The following is a 22,035-nucleotide window of genomic DNA, read 5'->3' on the forward strand; positions in this document are numbered from 1 at the left end:
TATATATATATGCAAACTCAATTGCCTGTGCTCGGGTTTAACGGGGCAAGGAAAGGCCCAAACTTGGATACAGCGTGAGAGATCGAGCGAGCTCAAGCTGTTGGGAAGGGGTTTGAGGAGTAGGGGGCTGTAGGCGGGATCTAAACAGGCAGTCAGTAGTCAGCGGTGCGGCGTTGTGATTGGCCAGTCCAGTGATGAGGGAGGTGGGGCAGGCGGCAGTAGTTAAAGTGCCCAGCGCAATCTTAAAATTGTCCCACAATTTTAAGATTACGCACGCAATTATGTGATCGTAAAACGTGAAGCGCAATCTCGGTAAATTGCGCGGAACACTTACACAGATATCATGTATGCACATAATAAAATGCAGATCTATATTTACTAAAATGATAACAGAGTAGATCTTTCAAGCAAAATATTGCATATTATACTCTTTCTTACTATAAGGAAAAAATTGAGACTCACGTCACTTTCAAAAGCGCCTTAATAACAAATATAACAAATTACAGTGGAATTCAGGAATGAAAAAAAAGTGTTGACTTTGAGCAAGGTTGACTTTATCCCTTGTACTGCTCGCCATCGAAAATTGAAGATGACAGCTACAAAATTACAAAATACCTGGTGGCAAGATGTTAGCTCAATTTCAGTGAGTATAATTCTGAAGTTGTCACCAAAAGATGAGATAATGAGCGAACAAAGTAATTGGAATTAGAGGTGTGTACCCCAGTAGCTCAGGACCTAAATATCTCTTCTTAAACGAATTAATATTGGGATTTAACCCCAAATTGTTGACTTTAACTTTACGCAAGGTTAACACTCAAGCGGTTGACTGTACATGTATCAGAAGCACAAACAAAGAAGGTAAGAATTTAAACGGGACCACAATGAGGTGTTGACTGTAAACAAGGTTGACTTTATCAGGATTCCACTGTCTGTTATTACTGATCATCATGCTTTAAAAAAAAGTAAAATTAGTTATCATCAACAAAGGCAGAGGTCATCATTATGTCAAAAATATTTTTTAAAACGGGCATCTGCTGAGCTGTCTTCCAAATATGGGTCCTGTTCCAACTTCCTGCTCTGTCTCCTCTTCTTCCCCCACCTCCGTTTCTTCCAGTGTAAAGCCCCGTGCCTCTTCGATGCTGCAATACATGTACATGTACTTGGAAAATATTTTCCATATAATCCCTTGTGGCCTCTGCACACCATGCAGCCTTTCTTGACCAAGGCCACCATTTTTCCCCCTTATTTTTTCACCTCACAAAACTGTAATATTATATTGGTTTAAGACCCCCCCCCCCCCCCCCCCCCCAATTCCAGTTTGTTAAAGGGGCCCAGAAACCCCCCCCCCCCCCCCTCTCTCCGGTAAAGAGATACCTCTATAAGAACCTCCCCCCAAGCCTAAAAGCAAAATAAAAAGTAAAAGAAGAGGAGAACGTGTAGTGTGTGATTCCTGATTGGCCAGTTCCTTAATAACAAATAATTAATAATCTTAATTGGAAGGCTACACCAAGGGACTTAATCTGTAATGCAAGCAAGCATTCTGTAATCACACCAGTCACTTCCCCTTTTTTAGGAATTCAACAGAGATAAAATTTGGGGTAGGCCTATCTTTTAGTATTCCACGCCAACAAGTCGTCGCCTCAGAACTATTTTGCCCAAAGTGTACTTAAGTAAAGAGGCACTTGGGACAAAATAGTTCTCTGGCAAAAAGGGTTCTCGAAGCTGTAGCTGATTGGTATCTGTGGTGTAGCGATTAGGCTTCCTCGTCACAAGCAGAAGTGAGTTTGATTCCTGTGTTAGGAGTTTTAAAAAAAATTAAAAAATTTAGTATCTCCCTTTGTGCACTGTGACATTGTATACCCCTCAGTCCATGTTGGCCATGAAAAGGCAGGGTGAAAGCCATCCACCTCTTAAAAGATGTAACTGGTGTCGCAAGCGTTAAGTAAAACCATCTATGATCACATCTTGTTGTACTGCTTTCATTGTTTGAGTTTATTTGAGTAAAAAGAAGCACATTGACATAATAATGGTCATATCACAGCTGGCAAAAAGGAACACAGGGAGACACTGAAACAGAAAAAAAAGGGAAAGTAAAGAAGAGGGACCTATACAATTATACAACCTCCAACTACTGCTGTCAGAGGCCTATTGTGGTAGGTGTAGCACAGGCCCTGCGCCTCTCGATATATATAGAACGCAAATGAAGATTCTCCTTTTCGGTTACAGATGTTCTTCCAATGGCAAATGGGAAGCCACACAGTGAGAAAAAAAAAAGGCATTCAAATTGTGTCTAGATCTATGATGGCATGAAACAATTTCAATTACATTATCATTATATTTCACAGCTGCTCACTTGAAAAAATATTTCTGTTTACTCTGTTTTCAGGGCTGATGAAGTCAAAGTTTCTGTCTTTTATGTTAGTTTTGAGACAATCCTAGCTTTAATTTTGGTCATACCAAAAGTGTTCTTATTCAACCCAATGAAAATAGAGTAACTCAAGACATTTTGTTTCATTGGCTACCTTTTACCTTAGACTTTCAAGCTTCCCGACTGTCCACGGAGATCTCATGCGGAGGAATAAAAAATGACCGACTCTTGAAATCATGATGAGAGCTCACACTGTAGCCTACATGTTATAATATAAGTATGGAGTTGAAAGCACTGAAATGTCATCATATTGGACCAGACGTGTGGCACTATTATTATTTAGTAGTTTTTTTTCTGCCTTCATACGAACCTGTGGCTAGTTACCACTGTACACCCTTTGTATTATTTTCATCTTCACAACAAGCTGAGTTGCGACTGTTTGTTTGAGATTTTGAGAAAATTTACTTTTTTACAAATTGATTCATATAATTAATAGATCTAGGCCAAAAAGTTTTTCAAGTTATAACAAGTTCAGTTCTTGGGGAAAGCCCCATATCTTCCTGGGTTGACTCAAATGGAATTTTGAATGTTAAACTGTGGTATCAGTAGTCTAGCGGTTAGGTAACCGGACTTGTAATCATGAGGTTGTGAGTTCGGGGGTTCAAGCCCCAGGCCCGACGTTGTATCCATGGGAAATTAGGCACTTTACACGAATTTTTCTCACTTCACCTAGGTGGGAATGGCCATAGACAGATCTTGTCAATATGTTAGGGTTTTAAGGCCTATAAATGGCAGTTTGCACTGTGTGCTTCCTAGGAAGTTAGGACTGTTTCAGAATGCTATCAGGTCTGCAGGGGTAATAGTATAGATTGTAAGATGAAAAGAGCTTGCTGCTGAGTAAAGATTTGCACTATACAAATGCTATCTTAACTATCTCTATTATCATAATTATTTACTATTACTAGACATAAAACACATTATACATGTAATTATAATAAAATGTTGGGTAATTCTAAGTACAAATCACCAGGTCAACCATCAGGACTAAGGATAAGATACTTTATTGCTCCTCCACTGGACAAAACTAACACAAATAACAACAGCGTACTCTGTCCAGTGTCTGTGGCACTTCTAGTTATACAGTACATGTAGTAATTTTGTTTTAGTTTTAGTAGCGTGTTTACAGCGCTCGCAACTGCCTAAGGTCATATGAGCGCCAAGGAGTGGATGTCAACAGAGAAGTTCATTAAAGGGAATCAGGCTTACTCTGATCACCTCTCTAGCTTCAACAGCACAAAGTCTGCTTCGACTATCAAGGCACCCAAGAAACAGCAGGTCACAAGAGTGTGATAAACTCAAACATACCAAAAAAGTACAGAAAAAATGATGATTAATGATTAGGAAAGAAAAAGCAGAAGTTCCCCGTTGCAGTTCAGGCACAGTTATGAGCATGACATTGATCATTAACAATTCTTCTGTGCATAAGAACATGTTAGTATCCGCGCTTTGGAAATGGCCTAAAGATACTTCAGTCAGTAGCACTGCTCCACGGGGTCTTAAAGTAACTTATACGTATAACAACAGGGTAACATCGACACATCGCAATCTCTTTCTTTATAGACAACTATTATAACAGGTCCGGTAATAACAAGGACTTTTTTAATCCGTTTTTTTCCTACTCTTCGTCTCTATTAAAAGTTATCGGCAATAAGTTAACAGGGCCTCATCGGAGCCCAATCGGTTATAGCAGGGACAAAGGCTCGTTAACAATGTGTTAAAAAAAAAAAAAAAAAAAAAAAAAAAAGAGAAAGAGAGAGAGAGAGAGAGAGAGAGAGAGAGAAAGGCGGGGATGGAGCAAGCCCACGACAGCCACGCCAGTGCAAGCACACACAGCAGGTGAAGCAAGAGAGGGCTGCGGTGTGCTGCACACTTCGATCTAGCCCTAAGCCTCTACACGCATGAGTAATGTGACATGTGCAGGCTTGCCACAATGCCGAAACCCCTGTTTTCTTGGGTACTTGTGGCAAGGGAAACTACCCATGAATAAATGCAGCTGGATTAATCCACAAATTTCAGATTTAACAGGGATCTGATATTACAGGACTTTTCCTCTCGTCTCACCATCCCTGTTTTATCAGGTTTCCACTGTAGCTTTCAGGAGAATTTTCAGAGATCGTAAACAGTAGAGTCCAAATAAATTGAAATCTGCAGGGCTGCTGGATTTTCTTCAGTCGCCATCAGTTATGAGAGATTGCTCAAATAGTGAAGAAAAAAAATGAGGGATTCTATTTTCTTTCAGTTTCCCACTGTTTTCAGATAAACTGTGCTCAGTTTAACTCTTTATCCCCGAGAGGAGTAAACCCACTATGCTGGGGGCCATTTTTCTGTGCTTAATCTAAAAATGACAAAAATGAAATTAAATTGGTAATTAAATCAAAACAAGTGAACTTATTTTGATAGTTCTTCTTAATGAATAAAATCCTGATAAAAGAGACCTGTAATCAGCAATTGCCGAAAAGTAATTTCATGTCAAAGTCGCCATTAAGGAATGTGCCCAAGCTGCTGGCAGCGGCTCACTGGCACAGTGGTTCCGACCTCGAGCCGCTAGGAGCGGCTTGCCGGAGATAAAGAGGTAAGCGGACTCCACTGTAGGCGCTACAGATTATTTAATTTTTTTAAAAGCATAGGATGGCAAAAAAAAAGAAAAAAAACAACATTTCATGCTATTGGCTATATGGAGCTATCGATGGGAGAAAAATGAATTTCTACGTCAAATGCAATTTTGAATAAAGCCATATTTGCCAATGTTTGTCAATAATTAATTTGGAATTTATACACTAATATATTTACATTAAGTAGAATTGCGTAGTCTTCATAAAACACTTGTACATATCCCACAATAACATCCATGGATCAAGGATCGGAAAGCCCACTGGTTCTGGTGATACACTTTCATACATGTACAGTAGTCTCCGCCTAAACGCAAGGTACTCGGGAGGGCTCCTTAGCGTGAGTTTATACGGAGCGTGTGTTTACATGAACCTTTGCAAAGGGAGGAAGGGACGCAGTCATCTCATTGCCTTGATATTCTAGTGACCTCCCTAGGGGTGGGGGTCACTTTGGACCGATAATGTGATGACACGTGACTGTTTTGTAAAAGATTTCCCGACTGCGGTTAAGACTGCAAAGGCGTTGAATGGGTGTGTGTGTGTGGGGGGGGGGGGGGGGGGGGGCAGAAAGACAGACTCGATGACTCGATGTAATTGTTGCTGATAGTAATAGAGACAACGGCCCAGCCACGTTGCTTTCCAAGCGACCACCCCCGACCGTAAATTCATGAACAAGCATTAACGCGTGTTGCGCATCATAGGCTTAGGTCTAACTAAACATTAGCCTACATGCAGTCACTCAAACACCAGTCAGAAACCTTCTCTCAAAGAGATGCATTTCCAGTGACCAATCAAATACCGTTTCAGTCCCCCAACCCCCCAACATATCACCAACCAGTCCTAGACCTATTTGTCTGAAAAGTTGTGTGTGAAAACGCTGTCCATCACTCTCTTTGTTCGGCGTAAGGGGCAGTCTAGCAAAATATCCGGTTTTCTAGGCTTGTCTTAAGCAAGCTATGCAGATCGTACAGTAGTCGCAGTGAAATTTCCCTTAGTCAAGCTTTACCTGTCAGCGTGTTTCGCAGATTGGAGCGTGCGTTTAGGGGGAGTGACCGTGCGTTTGTACGTCTAAATTATATAGTAAAAAAAACGTCATTAAAGCGTGCGCTTGAGCGGAGCGTGCTTTTGTATGACGTGCGTTTAGGCGGAGACCACTGTAACAACTCATCTGTAAACCGTCTATATTTTCCTGAGTAAAAGCACTGCACATAATAATACTGAGCTCTGAGCACAGAATTTACCACTAAGAAAAAGAATTCCCCCCCCTCCAAGAAAAGTAAAATATATTCAAACATACATCAAAATACCACAAATAAAAATTCTTTTAAAAACTACCAGTAAATTAAACATCTAGATCTAAACTCATCATAGGAATCAAAATCTAACAAAACCTAAAGGTTTCAATCTATTCATACATCATGTATAGAATGGAGCTCTTGGTTCGGTTTCAAAAATTTGAATTGGTGAATAAAAGAGCTTAAATTGAATGGCAATGTTTCCAGTACTGGTATACAAATATAGTGGTCAAATAATTTGAGCTTGAGTACAGGAATGCAGAAAGAAAAACTTAGGAAACAAAAGTTCCTTTTAAATATCTCAGGTATGACATATAATTGTAATATATTGCACATCACGTCTACTTGCATCTTCCAGACTTTGCTGTTGTCACAGTTCCATAAAACAGCAGGTTTACACATCTTGCCTTGTTCAGCAAAACAAAAAAATGCTATGGACATACATTGGCGGGGTTTGATTAGGCGTGAAATTCATTCGCTACTATTTGTTTCAAGGGTGAGTTTGACACGTACGGGCCAGTTTCTCTGATAAGAAAAGACCATTGGAGATAGTCCTCAGAACTTGCTTGACTTACTACACACATCCAAGATCTCCACTCTCTGTAGGGCCAAACACGGGTAATCATGACCCCATGCACAATAGGCGTTTTTACCTTATTTAAAGAATGGGGCTCACACTGATTTTTACCACTTATTAAGAACATTATAAGCGTCCACCTCTCATCCATTGTGAGAAACCTTCGAGGTTTTGTTGGCCATATACTCCCTCCATTCACACAGCTCAGAGAACAGACAGAAGGAACATTTCCAGCAGTCCTCAATGTCAACTCCCTCTGTTCCACGCTCCCCTCGCCACCACTTGACATGGTGAGAGAATGACATCTCCAGTGATTCAGCATCGAGATCAAAGTCGGTCAGCGAGATTTGCTTTTTACTTTCTTGATGAACATATTCTAAACTGGCCTGAGATATACAAGCCAAAGACTGCACCTGAGGAGAAGAAAATGATATTTTTCATGTACATATAGCACCAATGATTAACAGTATTGAGATGTACTGCATAAAGTAAGGGATTGTTAAAGATTGTACATCCTCAGTGAAGTACAGACACAGATTTTGCTGCCCCATAAATGAGCAACGTTTTTGATAACTTTCATACAAGTTCTTTTACTAGCCCCTGTCCATATTTTCACTGTTTCTGCCTTGTATAGCTCTATTTCTCTTCGGACTCCAGATTATTACATACATCAGTAATCCAAGTTCACCACTCTTTCATTTTCTTGGATGCTAGAGACAAAATAATTTATTCTTCATTTTATTTCTATAATCAGTGCTGCCATAAGAGATTCATTTTCACAAGAGATTTATGGTAATGTGGTGAACCTTTCTTAAACAAAACGAAGCAGTTTAAACCTAAGGAGACCGAAAGAAAAGTACACATTAAAAAACGGAATGGCTACTCGCCCGATGTCGGGTGGCTAGCGTCAGGCTAGTCGCCTGATTTAGGATTTCTGCGCAAGTTCCAGGCGAACGAATTCGGTCGATTAGCCCCGCCTGACCTACGGCTTCTGGCCCTTGGGGATTTCTGCGCATGTTCCGTGTTCTGACCAGTGGGGATTTCTGCGCATGCTCCTTTAAAATTCGCGTGACCAATCGCGCAAGATTCAGTCACTCACTCGGTCACTCCTTGTCCTCCAGTGTGAAAAAACAGTGAAAATGTGACTTCTTCTTAAGCTCAGTCTTTGCTATGAACTGTTTTCACTGTTATTAAAATCGGAGATACCACAAGAAAGCACTGAGGTCGCGGCATGATCTGTAAAAATGTCAATATCCTGTAGATTTAGTTGTGCAATTATTTTGAAAAAATGCCCTAATTTAAAGTTATGTTGCAGGTGGTATTGGAGGTGGAAAATCATTTTTCATTTGAAAAGCCCCCATGATGTTGGCTAATGACTAATGAAAAGCCCCATGAAATTATTGTCTAATGAATCAATCAGCTTTTTGAAAATGTTCATTACATTGGTTTTATCTATGTATAATAAAAATGTTTTTTAACATATTAATCTTTGGTGCGGGATTTTTTTTCTTTCAAGTAAAATTGGATCAAGCCCATTGTGTGTGCAACATCAGAGGGAAGGCCTACTTGAGAAAAGAATGAAGAAATAGTCTGGATACACTTTATATATATATATATATACAATCAAACCTCGATATACCACCACCCTTGGGACGAGCATGAAGTCTGCCATCCTTAAATGTACTATTCAGGTCTCTCTCTCTCTCCCTCTGTCACTGTCTCTCTCTCTCTCTGTCACGGTCTCTCTCTGTCACGGTCTCTCTCTCTCTCTCTCTCTCTCTCTCTCTCTCTCTCTCGTGGGAGAAAGATGGTCAAGTTAGGTAAGGTGTTGTGCATCGTGTGCAGTGCGTACTTCTGGCAGTCAGTTTGTTGTCGGTATGGCGTGGCAAATTTACTTTAGGACCATACAACTCGGACAGTTGGCGGTGTGAAGGCGTGAACACTTGTAAGCCTACTATGTTTTATATTTATATATTGTTTAAGCAATTCTTCTCGTACAATACGGATGAAGAATCCACATTCAACGAAGTTGATTCCCCCCACCCACACAACAAAGTGAAAATAACGCCCACTGTTTGTTTTAAAAAAATAAAATAAATGAACTTATATAAACGGCCTCCTACATTCAGTAGGGGTGAACTTGAACTATGAAATTGATGCCAAACTTTTTGATACACATTCCTTGGGCGAAGTGGACCATGCCGTACATTAGAGTATGTTATAACTACACCGGTTTGAAGATTGAAACCAAGCTCATTATTCTATTCTCTATTCTTCTTTACGTGTCAAAAGAAAAGAAAAAAATATACATTAATTAATAGATTCAGTCAGACCAGACCAGACCAGACCAGACCATCAATGATTTATTTATAGAGGCACCAGCCATCCATGTCCAGGTGCTGTTTTAGCCTCTTTTTCCTGTATTCGGATTAATAATATCTTTTTGCCAATTTATTGGTTCCGCTTCTATGTACCCCATATCTATGGTTCTCAACCTGGAAATCGCCTATAATTCGCTGTAATTGTCTCACCCCCCCTCCTCAAAGTGTCATCATTTATGTTACCGTCTATTTTTATCGATTCAGTCAGACATGTAGGCTACAGGTAGCACAGATTTTTAACTGCAGATTATGAGATCAATACACAGAAAAGGACTTTACATTATTGATTCTAGGTCTATACATGTACATCACATTTCAAGTAGATTCTACTGCTGTGATGGAAAATGGCGATGTGAAGAGTTTAAAAAAAATTAATAATGTGAAAAAAACAATGCTGTACACTACACAAGTTTGGTTATTTTGGCTATTATGTGTGGCGTAAATAAGGTTTGGTGGGGGTTCGCATAAGTTATATTACAGGCCATGTCATACATGTGGCCTTTTCTTTATAGTGTATTATAAAAAATAAAAAAAACCTCCCCCCATCTACCTGACTTTTCTCCCAGTTTATCAGTGGCATTCACTGGATCTATTGACACCAAATATGATTGGATTTAGATTCTCTTTCTCCCTGAATACATCTACAAAGAGAACAGTACCAAAGAAAGACGAACTTTTAGGAAAGGCTCATAGATCTATAGATCTAATAGTCTTGTCAGATTGTTACTGGTTACATTTCCAACAGGAAAGTTTGACTCTGACTGCAATTATCTGACCAAATTGACATTATTATAATACATGTCATGTATGAAGATGGGACTGGCCATAATGTGTACAATACAATAATGACTGTATTATTGCACCGGGTCAGCTTGTGAACCGATGCAGAGAGAAAACGACAGGAATCAAAAATTCTAATAATGACAAAAACACCTCCCACCTCTCTCTCTCTCTCTTTCTCGTTCTCTCCCCCCCCCCCCCCCCCCCTCCTCCTCTCTCTCTTTCTCTTTGTCCAAAGACAAAATTTGTCGATTTCAACTAAGCGCTGGAACTTTTGTTTACACTCGTATCACGGGCCGTCACGCGCTAAGAAGACGAGGTAGTTCTAGAGCCCAAGGCTTGTTCGGACACGAGATAGGGCAATTGAAACATCTTGGTAGTGGTTAGACAATTTTAAATAACATCACGGTGCTGCATTTCTATTGTTAGAAACTTTGTCACCTCCATTCCGATGAATGATAATAATTAAATAATTATGAAAGGGTGATCTAAAACAATGTAGTCAACTCGCTAGGAAAATCTCGGAAGATGACAAAAATAGAGGGCAAAAAAACATCATCTATGATCTATTTTGGGCCAATCACAGAGGCGTCCTAGGTGCTCTCAATAGCTTCATGTCACTCGGAAGGCCGTGAGGCCGTGTTTACGCTACCTAACACGGGGTGTCCACTACGGATGGGATCGCCCGACTCAGTCGCATAAAAAACAAACTTGTTTGTTTTCAGTTTCAGGCGATCGAGTCGGGCGATCGGCTCAATCCAGCCGTAGTGGGCACCCCGTATAAGACAAAGACTAGATTTAAGTGCCCGTTTTTTTTTTTTTTGGGGGGGGGGGGCTGGGGGGGCAGAAAATGCTAGCCACCCGAGGTCGCAGAAATCCCCACGAGCCAGTAGCGTCAGGCTACTCGACCGAATTCGGTACTGGAGTCTCAAAAAGCACCCCCCACCCCCCAACAAAATAACAAAAACAAAACCTGAACAATACCCAACAAAAACGCTCTATACCTGGCTCAGTACAGTATCCAAAAGTGAAGAAAGGTTTGTATTTTCTCTGTCTTTGTCTCCCAGGTTTGAAGCACGGACATGTTCCATCACATCAGCAGTTAAAGGTTTGTTCAAGTCAAGACCCAAATGTTTTTTCACCATCTCTTTGCTGACTTTGCCCAACACTAACTCATTGAAGAGTTGAGCATACACGCTGACCTGTAGGGGGGTGGGGGGGTGGAAAGAACAGGGGAACAACATTTAATTTGTTTTGTGTATTATCTGACACATCTCTGCAAAGATAGAATGAACACATGAAGTTTTATAACATTTAATTTATGATCAGAAAAACACAAAAGCAACTTTTTCAACAGACCACAGTAAATATAATATATAACGTTCTTATTTCCAACAAAACCACTGAATAAATGGTGTCTGTTCCAGTTAAATATCTGCTGTATTTTTGTGCGGATCCAGAGAGTTACACTATTAGTTAAGATCCATTAACCCATGTCACCATTATCAATGTGGTGAAGTTAGTATTATAATAATTAACCATGGAAAACCTAAGACTCATTAGGAGCATACCATAACTTACATATGTGCCTTAACTTGGGTACATAGGTACAATGTGTATCACTGAAACAATGTTATTTAGATAGTCATAATGCAAATCTAAACGAGCTTTTGTATTTCATCGATAGCACCCAGAAGGGTGTTGCACAGCATCAGTAACTTTAATAAGCCACAACACATTGAGAACATGGCTTCAAATCCCCTGGCTTCAGTATCAGAGAAGTAATGTTGTTTTGTTTAGTTTTAATCAGTTTTACAGTGCTTGCAACTGCATAAGGTCATATGAGCACCAAGAGGTGGACATCAACAGAGAAGTCCGAATGGGATCAGGCTTCGTCTGCTCACCTCTCTAGTCTCAACAGCACAAAGTCTGCTTTAACCTTCAAGGCACCACCAAAATGGCAGTTCACAAGAGAGTGACAAACATACAAAAGAAGTCGAGGAAAAATGAAGATAGTAAGGATGAGGAAAGAAAAAGCAGCAGTTCCCCCTACGTTGTTCCGGCAATGTATGAGCATTGTCACAAAGTAGCTGTTCAAACCATTGTTTGAACCACTAGTTTGTAACCTAGACAAATGTATTATGACCACAAGTCTTACAAGTACAACAAGGTACAAACTAAACGAATAGAATGTACAGTTTTAATTAAAAACGAAGATTTTTATTGGGACTCGTGGGGTGGGGGTTCCAACTAATAGAAAAAAGAAAGGTTATGCAAGGAAGAATAGGACTGAGTATTGGCGTTAACTTTCAGCAATTACATAACCGGACAAGAAATAAATACAGACACTCTCGCCTACAGATTATATAGCGTGCGTATATCTAAGACGGTGATCCCCTGTGGAGAGAAGCACGAACAAGAACAATATTTCGAATACTACCAATATTAAATCAAGGGGCTACAGTAACTAAAACACGTTGTAGGTCTAATAACTGGTAGGGTACTCTTACCATAAAGTAATAAAGACTGACACTGCTTTCAGTAAACAAAATCGAAATTGACATGCACTCTGTAATGTTTCTGGGCTGTGGCACACACACACAGTATGTTTCAACAGTGGAATGGCGTAGTAGACCTTCTTTAATGATAGTTCAGGTCAGGATTTATTGTATTATTCATTACTCTGGAGGTCACTGGGTTTAACACACTGGGTTTTCAGTTTAAAGTATACACTGGGTTTACAGTTCAAAGTACATACTGGGATAACAGTTCAAAGTACACTGGTCTGTGGTCTTCACAGGAGGAAAACGAAACAGGTGCAGAGTAGGCACAGGCTGGAGTAAGACAACGCTCAGCTTAAACCACAGGTCCTAAGCTAAGGACGGGAATAAAAAGGAAAACGAGTACACCTTTCAGGATCCACTGCACAGGTGCTTCAATAAGCACAAAATAATTTCACAAACGGTAATACTGGTGCGGAGACGCGCACAATCATACATAACACAAATAAATGAAACTGGTGCCGAGTAGGCACAGACTGGAGAAAGACATTGCTCAGCTTAACACGGGTCCTAAACTAAGGACGGGAATAACAGGAACATGTGTGGATCAAAACAAAACTGGCAAGGTTTTAAGGCTCTTAGTCCATCCCCTCTCCAAGACGAAGATTCTCACTATGCCAGGAGTCACAGTTTCCCACGTTAGCGTGGAAACGAAAGTTCCATGGCGTAAGATGATGATCCCCCAGTAGGGATGCCATCGCCAGTGGTCACGCCTTACTGTCCGTTCCGTCCCCCAAAAGCAATAAGCACATCGGTGCCACAACGTCATGAGTATCACAAGTGTACCATTTTGCTATTATAAGCATGATATTGATAAATCAGCCAATTTACAATTATGTTGTGTAGAATGAAGAACATGTTATTCCCTTTGGGAATGGTCTAAAGATTTTTCAGTCAGTAGCACTCCCCTGGTGGAAAAAAGTAATGTTATTAAGTTTGTTTGCTTTGTTTGAGTAAAAAGAAACATCAACATACGATAACGGTCATTTCCTGAAGGGAAAAAACAAAAAACACAGATGGAAACAATGGGGGGAAAGAACAGAAGTAGGTTCTACCAGTGGCTCCCTCTAAACACCTGCCGATTGACAAAGAAAACTATTATCCACATTATACACTCCAAAAAAGTAGACACTCTAAAAAAGAAGAGCAATACAAGTATAGAGTGACAGACAAAATGGCAATTGTAAAGAAACAGTCAAAAAAGTAAAACTCAGTGGGACCCTATTAGAAATCCTATACTAATAGTTAATTTCCTTCTACACAAATCTCCACATTTTTTCATTCAAATTATTTCCTTTCTTTCTTTGTTAGCATTTTATAATAAAGTATAGTTTTCCAACATTCAATATATAACTTTTTAGATTATTGTGTACATTTGTCTGGTCATAAAAGATTCTATGTGGGTGGTTTGCGGGTGCCACTGGTAGATCCTATCTATTCATTATCCCCTTTTCATTTCTGTCTGATTGTCTTGCTTTTTCCAAGCACTAAATGACTGTAATGGTGTCAGCGTGCTTCTCTTTACTCAAATACACAACTCTTTAGAAGATAACAACAGAAGGTTAAACAGCAATATCTCACAGATTACCTGGTACTGGTCTTTCCGTTGCTGACTCTGCTTTGGAGGGTACTGTGAGTTTCTGGTTTTCAACTCTAGAATATCTACTTTGTGGTGCTCAGGATCATATCGGAGCTCATCAATTATGCCAAAAACAAATATGCCGAGATCAAATGGGGCTCCAAACACTGGCACTTCTCTCGCGATGTGTCCACCTGTGTGAAATGTGACCACAGCTGCTTGGAGATTCAGCAACTTCACAGCCCATTTGTCTTCCTTTGTGACCACTTTAACTTCCACGGGTACATGAACCTCAAGCTCTGTGGGTCACAAAAAAGAAAACAGTGCAATAAGCACAGAGTAACAACATTTAAATGGCAAAAGCAGCATCTTCTCAGATTTACCCTTTGAACACCTTCATATATAAAAACAAAAATTGGAAAAGCTTTCCTGTTCCTGAAACTTCAATCCCATCTAATACTCTTCTACTAAATAAATTTACAGCTACAAGTACAAGCTATTGGTTCAAAAGTCAAACGATGGTATTAGAACCGAGTTTTAAAAAAGAGCACAAAATCACTTTTCATTAAAAAGTTCATATAAACTCTTTATTTTGTAATAAGTTTTGAATTTGTTCTAGATTCTAGTTGTCTGATAATCTGAAAAGGATGTATCACAACTGAGTAATTTTGAAACCACGAAAAGTTCAGACAAAGGAAATATGAAAGAGCTAGAATCAAATGTGAAAGTCAATCAACATGACAAAACAATCACAGTACCTCTTGTTAAATGAATATCAGAGCCTTTTGATTTTATTTCTTTGACTTCTTTACTTTCTTCTATATTGACGACTTCACCAGGCAAAGCTCGCATTAGGTAGACATCCGGATCAAGGCTATACAGCAACTGCTGCTCACACCTGATAAAATGGAGAAAAAATTAAACAGAAAGTGCTTCTAAATTGTGTGAAGAAGGGATCAATTTAAGTGGTATTTTGGGAATATGCTTTAAATCATTTTTCAACTATTATAATACTGTGTTAAGTTGGCAGAACTTTTCAGATAATTTTTTCAAAAGAGAATGAAATAAGCACACCCCACTGTTTACAGATACTGTCATACCCTTTTATAAATGCTGTAACTCCAGAAACTATAAATCTCCAACAAAATAATTCAAGATCCCAAACACAATAGTTCATCACCTCATTTAGGATGTTATAATTTATTTCATATACATTATGATTTCAAAGACATTTTTGCAGTGGTATGGATTGGTATTTATTCTTTCTCGAGATAATGACCAAAATTTTTAATTATTTACAGATTTTTCAAACATTTTCTGTATCAGTTTCATGCCTACTTTACTTTGATGCTTTGAACTAAAAAGGTATCCAAAACATTTCTTAGATTGGATTCTAAATAAACAGAAAGTAAGGTCGACCTGAGCACAACACAAACTGAGTGAAGGACACACCTGGTAATTACATTATAATAGACTCTTATGATCATACAACTTTAATAATATTTTGATCTATCCTTACCAGTGTTGTCTTCCAAGATCTGAGACAATTAAATATTTATGTCTGCGTTGTTGTAATGGTCCCCCTTTATTTTTCAGGACACGGTCACATTCAAGGTCGAATTGTCTGCGTTCTCTGTCCGAATCCTGATCATCATCAAAAACTGTAAAGAAATTGAAAAAGAGCAAAAAAACTAACAGTTCTTGAATGAACTGATTTCTTTATCTTACACACAATCTTTTTATATAAAACAATTCATACTTTCATAATTTTCATATTATCGAGACAAGACTGTATTTTGAAATGAGGTGAAGTAGATTAGGCAACAAGAATCCGTGAAGTCTAGCGTCGTTGAAAAACCCTGCAGTATGCAATGCTTGGAACTTGGAAAAATATTGTATCCAACATTATGGTGATACAGAGGAGTTCACTTATAACGAGTCCTGAAATAACGAGAAGTCTGTTATAAAGACACTATTCTAAAACCCTGTTTTTTCCTCTTCTTTATCTTTGTAAATAAAATACTGCTATAGCACAATCAGACAAACACGGGAGTCGGTTATAGCGGAATATTGCTGCTGCTGTGCGCAGCGCAAAGTCCAATTATACATGATAATGTAAAACCTCACAAGTTGAGAAAATTGTTTGTGAATATGCGAAACAAAGAATGGGAGAGCCAATGTGTGCCAACAATGAAGGCTGGAGCGAATGAGTGGGGAGGGTGTGGCATGCGCAGACAAGCAGAACGCATCGCATGATAGGCCAGCCTAGTCTAGATTATCTAGGTCTACCATGCTTCTCACTTCTCCGATGTGGGGATGAAGAGGTCACAGTGATTTGATGGACGGAGCGAATGTGTGACGTGCGTAAGCAGACGGAATGCACCACAGGGTGTGGTGAGGTGGGAACAACACAGGGGGCGAGTTAGCCAAGAGCCCTTTCTTTCTGATTGCCAACGCCGAGCTGTCAACATCGCTAGCGCTAGAGAATGAAACCTGTTCCGATTTTTGATCAAGTATGACTTAGAATTCATGTTGAAACAAAATCATCATCAGGGGAGATAACATAAAGAAATAAACGAAACACCAAACTCATAGACAAGGCCTACTTTATTATTTCCATTGAATTTATTACTGGATCCCTTATAGCGAGAATCCTACTATAACAGACATTTCGCACCAGTCCCCTACCTCTCGTTATAACAGGATTCCACTGTATTAACTAAATGAAAAATTACAGTGGGCCCCAGCTATAACAGAAAAGCCAGGACCAATGGGGTATCCATGTTATAGTTATAGCCAAATCCTGTTTTAAACAGAAATGAAGTTTACATACACTGTTCCTAATGATAAACACACTTGAGCCTATTCACGTGTATTTACAGGACGCCCCACTGGTCTAATCCCATGTATTTAAGGGACGCACTTTATCGATCAATATCTCCAGTGTTTTTCGGTTACAAGCTACGGGAAGCGGCCAGCCAATAATTGCCCCACTTGATTCGTTTCATTACAAATTTGGTGAAGTTATGTGTTATACTTTTTAAATTGTAACGGACTAAGTCAGTCACCTCTGCATTGTGGTAGATTATTTTATTATAAATTGGGCACACAAAAAATTGTGCAATCCCCAGTCATTGCTATTTCAAAAAATTTAGATTAAAAAACCCATTTGGACAAATTAGATGCAGTTTGTTTTTCTCTTCTCGCATTAAAAAAATTATGATAGCATTCAGTCTGTTTGTGGTTAACACTTCAATATAATAATAATAATAGATAGCATTTTTACAGCGCATATCCCCGCTCAGCAGCACGCTCTATGCGCTTTACACTATATTATTACCCCAGCAGACCATAGAACACTCCGAAACATTCTCAGCTTCCCGGGAAGCATACAGTGCAAGCAGCCGATTAAGCGCTCAAACACTAACAAACTGACAAGATCTTTCGCTGTCTATAGCCGGGTACCCATTCCCACCTGGGTGAAGTGAGGAAAATTCGTGTAAAGTGCCTTTCCCAAGGACACAACGTCGGGTCCCTGACGGGATTCGAACCCATGACCTTACGGTTGCGAGTCCGAGAGCCTAACCACTAGGCCACCGACGCCACCATATACCCTAAAAACCTCAGGCTGCAATGGTTGTTAGGTGAAATAATAGCAAAAATAGCTCTGGCGCAAGCAAGTTAACCCCTTCAAAACACAGGGTCAGTTTTTGCTTCACTGGGCACAGTATTGGATCCCCAGGGACAGAGAGGAGTGCTAGATTTAACGGTTGGTTGCCTCTAATTAGACCAGGTTTGTAAATGCTACTAAATATCTCTGAAACAGAAAGATTTCTTTGCACAGAAATAACATTGCTGTACGTGAATCTGCATTTAGTTAGATTTATGAAGTGCATCTAGAAGTAGTATGTATGTCAATACAAACTATGACGAACAATTTTCTTCATCACAGTTCTCGTGCTTCACAAGGCATGACGAATGCCATACATCACAGCAACTTGCTTCCTTCACCGCATAAGATTAAAATGATGAACGGCATACATCATATAGATCACAAAGAGGACAGTTTTTGTTACACATGATAGATTACTCTTGATCATCAATTATTTTTGTTTTTCTCATCTTCCATTTTCTCTGTCTCATGGAGTATTTTTTTCTTATAATGGAGGCGTTTTTGAATCCCCCATGGACACAATTTAGATCATTTTGCAGGCGGGCTTCCAAATTCAAAATGAACCTTAGCTACTCTAATCTAATAGACCGTCAATTGTAGTTGCACTGTGGATCATTACACAGCCTAACCTACTATTGCCTACATCTTATCAGAGGGGATCAAGGATTGGTGATGGGGTCTCATCTAAATATTGAGAAATGCCTAAGCATCTCAAACAGCTTCTCACAATCCACCCAACGGTACCTACCCCTGGTGGTCCCTGTTCTCACTGACACGGCTCTGACAAATGGCGAGTCGTTTGGTGCCAACAAACCAACCCCCCCCCCCCCCCTCTGTTTCCTAGAGGGATTAAAACAACAGGATGGGAGCAGGTGTGGCCCCATAAGGTGCAAGAGGCAGAACCCACAGATGTGTGGTAGACCCTGCTCCTCACTAACACACCCTTACTCTCCCTTGAGTGGGTGTCTGTCTAATCTGCCTAATGTTCACCTCTACTGCTCTTTCACACCCTCTGAGGCAGAGAAGGAACCAGCCAGTTTGAGAATGTCTGGGTGCAGGGGATGGACCGAGCAGAATGCCTAGCTCGCCTTCAGATCGTGGACCTCTTAGTAAAGGCACACAACGACCCAGGACATGACGATCCAATGGCTTTCCCACTTGGCTGAAACCTCATGCCAGAGTGGAAAACTATAATATAGCCAGTACTGTACGGTGACTGCTACTGTTGTAAACGGGGCGCAGCGGGACCTTCTGTAATAATAATAATAATAATAATAATAATAATAGATAGCATTTGTATAGCGCATATCCCCGCTCAGCAGCAGGCTCTATGCGCTTTACACTATATTATTACCCCAGCAGACCATAGAACACTCCGAAACATTCTCAGCTTCCCGGGAAGCATACAGTGCAAGCAGCCGATTAAGCGCTCAAACACTAACAAACTGACAAGATCTTTCGCTGTCTATAGCCGGGTACCCATTCCCACCTGGGTGAAGTGAGGAAAATTCGTGTAAAGCGCCTTTCCCAAGGACACAACGTCGGGCCCTTGACGGGATTCGAACCCACGACCTTACGGTTGCGAGTCCGAGAGCCTAACCACTAGGCCACCGACGCCACACGTAACAACACGACTGACTACTCTATAAACTATTATAAAATATTTTCCTTCCTTTAACTTTAGATCTAGATCTAGAGTCTAGTCTAGATTTAGATTCTAGATCTAGATTCTAGATCTAGATTTAGATATAAAAATCTAACTGTAATTTTTACACGGTAAACAAGATACTACTGGTCTAGCCTTACTAAACTTAGAATCTTTTGCCACCATATAAGTCTTTCTTTCGATACTGTTCTCTCTTAAATACCTAGATTTGCCATCGCTTCTTCGTCTGCATCACTCCAGGAGTCAAAACTGCAGGAGGCCCCATCTGTAGCCATCATGTCCGAGTTCTGAATTCTAAGAAAGAATAACACAGAGCCTTCAAGCTAGAATCTAGTTTCGTTTTGCTGGCATTGCATTTTTGTCCAGTTTCGTTTTCCCCGCGTTTCGCTCTCCGATCCCTGACCAGAATATTAGAACTTTTCTAGTTTAAATATATTTCTCCAAGTTACCCAAACAGTTTGCTGATTTTTTAAAGTCTAACCAGTGGAAATTACTTTGAATACTATTTTACTCCGTTATAAAATAAAAACAGAGTAAAAAATGCATAAAAATATAAAGTCTGGGCCAGTAGTACTGAACCTTTATAGGCGTAACTGGCAATAATAATTATTCTATTTCTTTTCTAAAAGAGTTCTTCTGTTTATCTTAGTTACAGATTCATACGCCCTTGAGGTTTTGGGGCGGTTTTTCCGTTCTTTTGAAAGATCCTAAAACAATATATTTGTTCACATTATCTTTTTAAATCATCCTGAAACGTTTAAATTATGCATTTATATTGTCACAATATGAAGAAAACGCCAATTGTATTGTTCTTTAGAACGTACGTAATTTCTTGGGCCCAGTTGACGACTCTACGAAGTTTGTGAAGCGGCTGTGCCTTGCGTTGACTGGTTCGGACAGAGGAGGGCCCTCAAGAAACAGGAGTTTTCGGCCTGTGGAAGGGTTGAAGTTTTGGAGAGGGAGCAGATAGTTGATTTTTATCACGTATATTTTAAGTAAATGGTTAGACGTTCAAAAGTATCTCGTCGTTTCTGCTCCCTGCTCCTGAACATTTTGGAAACGCATTGGAAAAGTTGTGAATATTTTGGACTTCAACTTCAGTGGTCGACGAAGTTTGGATCCAAAAGACTGTAGGCTTTGACTTTGAGAGTTTTGCTGTGTGAAAATATTTTCATCGTTGTGGCAAGAAGGACTGTCGGCAATACTTTACTAATGAACTCTGTAATTAAGCAGATCATTTTTGTGCAGCAGAAGAAGAGCTAAGGCAACAATTGAACTATTCTAAAAGCAAATAACCATTGCTGACTTAATCATTGCTGACTTTTGTAAGAATTATACTCTTGGATGTTTGCAGTCACACCTGTTTATTGATAATACAGGTTTCAATAACTGAAATACAAAGATCTACTGTAATCTAGAGCAAAAATTATACGTGAGATATGAAAGGACAGTCAAGCACTAGGAACTTTTCAATACAGGTTGCGAGAGGTTAAAAACTTGTTCTCCAAAAGAAAAACTATAAATTTTTATGGAACCACTTAACTCGGGAAAACTATCATCAAGATCAAATAAATCGGGATCAAACAAAATCATTCCTTCTGGCTCAGTGATGGATCCAAAAGCCAAGAAATCAAAAAAGAAAAAGAAGAACAGAAAGAACTCAGGAAAACCGGAAAGTGATGTACAGGAATCAAGTGCCAAACTCACAAGTGATGAAGAAAGGGGTGCTCTGGAAGTAGAAGGAGTCAAAGCATTAGATGGTGAGTATTTTTTCTTTCTATTTGTGAAAACTGAGCCGTCATTGGGTTACTATTTGCATTATTTTTGCTTTTGCTGGCGGATATGGGGTGTCGATTTTTTTTCATTCGATTTCGTACAATGTCTAGTGCATTCTTTTCCTCATACAGTGAATCTGTCATTGTGTTTTAGACACACCTGAGGTCAAAGTTCTTACTTTAAAAAATTTATTACAATTTTAACTAAACTTTAAACCCTCACACTTTTTGTGAATTTTTACAAATGTCTTTTCTAGTTGCTTTCTGATCACTGTGATTAAGCAGAACAAAAAATAAAATGGAGAAAGCCAAAGTTGTTGGGAATTTGAAAAAGAGCGATATATCTTTGATGGTGATCTCTCCGAGTTGTGTGAAGACTTATTGCCGAATTTGCCATAAAGTGAAGTAGGTCTACCGCATTTTGATGTACCACATTTTGCAAGTTATTGACATTATTTTATAAGCGTTTTTGTTCCTACCAGCTCCTTCTTTTATTTCAAGGATCTATGATATTTTTAAGTCACTGTCTTATCTGCTATTTTTAAAAATCGTTTATTCAGCCAGTCATCTTTAACATAACGTACGGAACCAAAAATGGTTATGTACCTGTCGATTTTACAACAGTGAACTTAATGATTTTATGAAAATTAAAACACCACTATTTTTTAAGAAACAAACCCCCCCCCACCCCCCACACTGTCTGTCTGTCTG

At 39.5% G+C, this 22,035-nt stretch overlaps 2 protein-coding genes across 3 annotated transcripts in view; one reads left to right on the forward strand and one right to left on the reverse strand.

Annotated features, from left to right (window-relative positions):
• Window positions 1-6,128: 6,128 nt before the first annotated feature.
• LOC101853866 (exonuclease V) lies at window positions 6,129-20,463 on the reverse strand. 2 transcript variants are annotated; one of them, XM_035970876.1, is made up of 7 exons: window positions 20,374-20,463; window positions 19,752-19,843; window positions 15,730-15,871; window positions 14,969-15,108; window positions 14,220-14,509; window positions 11,075-11,272; window positions 6,129-7,322 (listed from the first exon to the last, which is right to left on the reverse strand). In XM_035970876.1, exons 2-7 carry the CDS (start codon window positions 19,825-19,827, stop codon window positions 7,053-7,055), a joined length of 1,116 nt encoding a protein of 371 aa, XP_035826769.1. In that variant the 5' UTR covers window positions 19,828-19,843; window positions 20,374-20,463; the 3' UTR covers window positions 6,129-7,052. The 2 variants fall into 2 exon arrangements, with proteins under 2 accessions (XP_035826769.1, XP_005102661.1); XM_005102604.3 differs by lacking the exon at window positions 20,374-20,463 and having other exon boundaries at window positions 19,752-19,936.
• Window positions 20,464-21,039: 576 nt separating this feature from the next.
• Window positions 21,040-22,035, forward strand: part of LOC101854102 — a 32,497-nt gene continuing 31,501 nt past the window's right edge. The window contains exon 1 of the mRNA XM_005102605.3: window positions 21,040-21,309. Within this exon, the coding sequence (XP_005102662.1) occupies window positions 21,078-21,309 (232 nt within the window). The 5' untranslated portion in view covers window positions 21,040-21,077. The remainder of the gene's footprint in view (window positions 21,310-22,035) is intronic.

This window comes from Aplysia californica, unplaced genomic scaffold (genome assembly GCF_000002075.1).
Source record: "Aplysia californica isolate F4 #8 unplaced genomic scaffold, AplCal3.0 scaffold00332, whole genome shotgun sequence".
In the NCBI taxonomy this organism is placed as follows: Eukaryota; Metazoa; Mollusca; class Gastropoda; order Aplysiida; family Aplysiidae; genus Aplysia; species Aplysia californica.

What these genes read in the sequence shown, in the direction of transcription:
- LOC101853866 (XM_035970876.1), bottom strand. Translation starts at nt 19,827, where the DNA reads ATGATGGCTACAGATGGGGCCTCCTGCAGTTTTGACTCCTGGAGTGAT. An exon ending in GATCTTGGAAGACAACACTG is followed by an intron (nt 15,109 to 15,729) that starts GTAAGGATAGAT and finishes CCATTTTATCAG; the next exon opens with GTGTGAGCAGCAGTTGCTGT. An exon ending in AACGGAAAGACCAGTACCAG is followed by an intron (nt 11,273 to 14,219) that starts GTAATCTGTGAG and finishes ACCCCCCTACAG; the next exon opens with GTCAGCGTGTATGCTCAACT.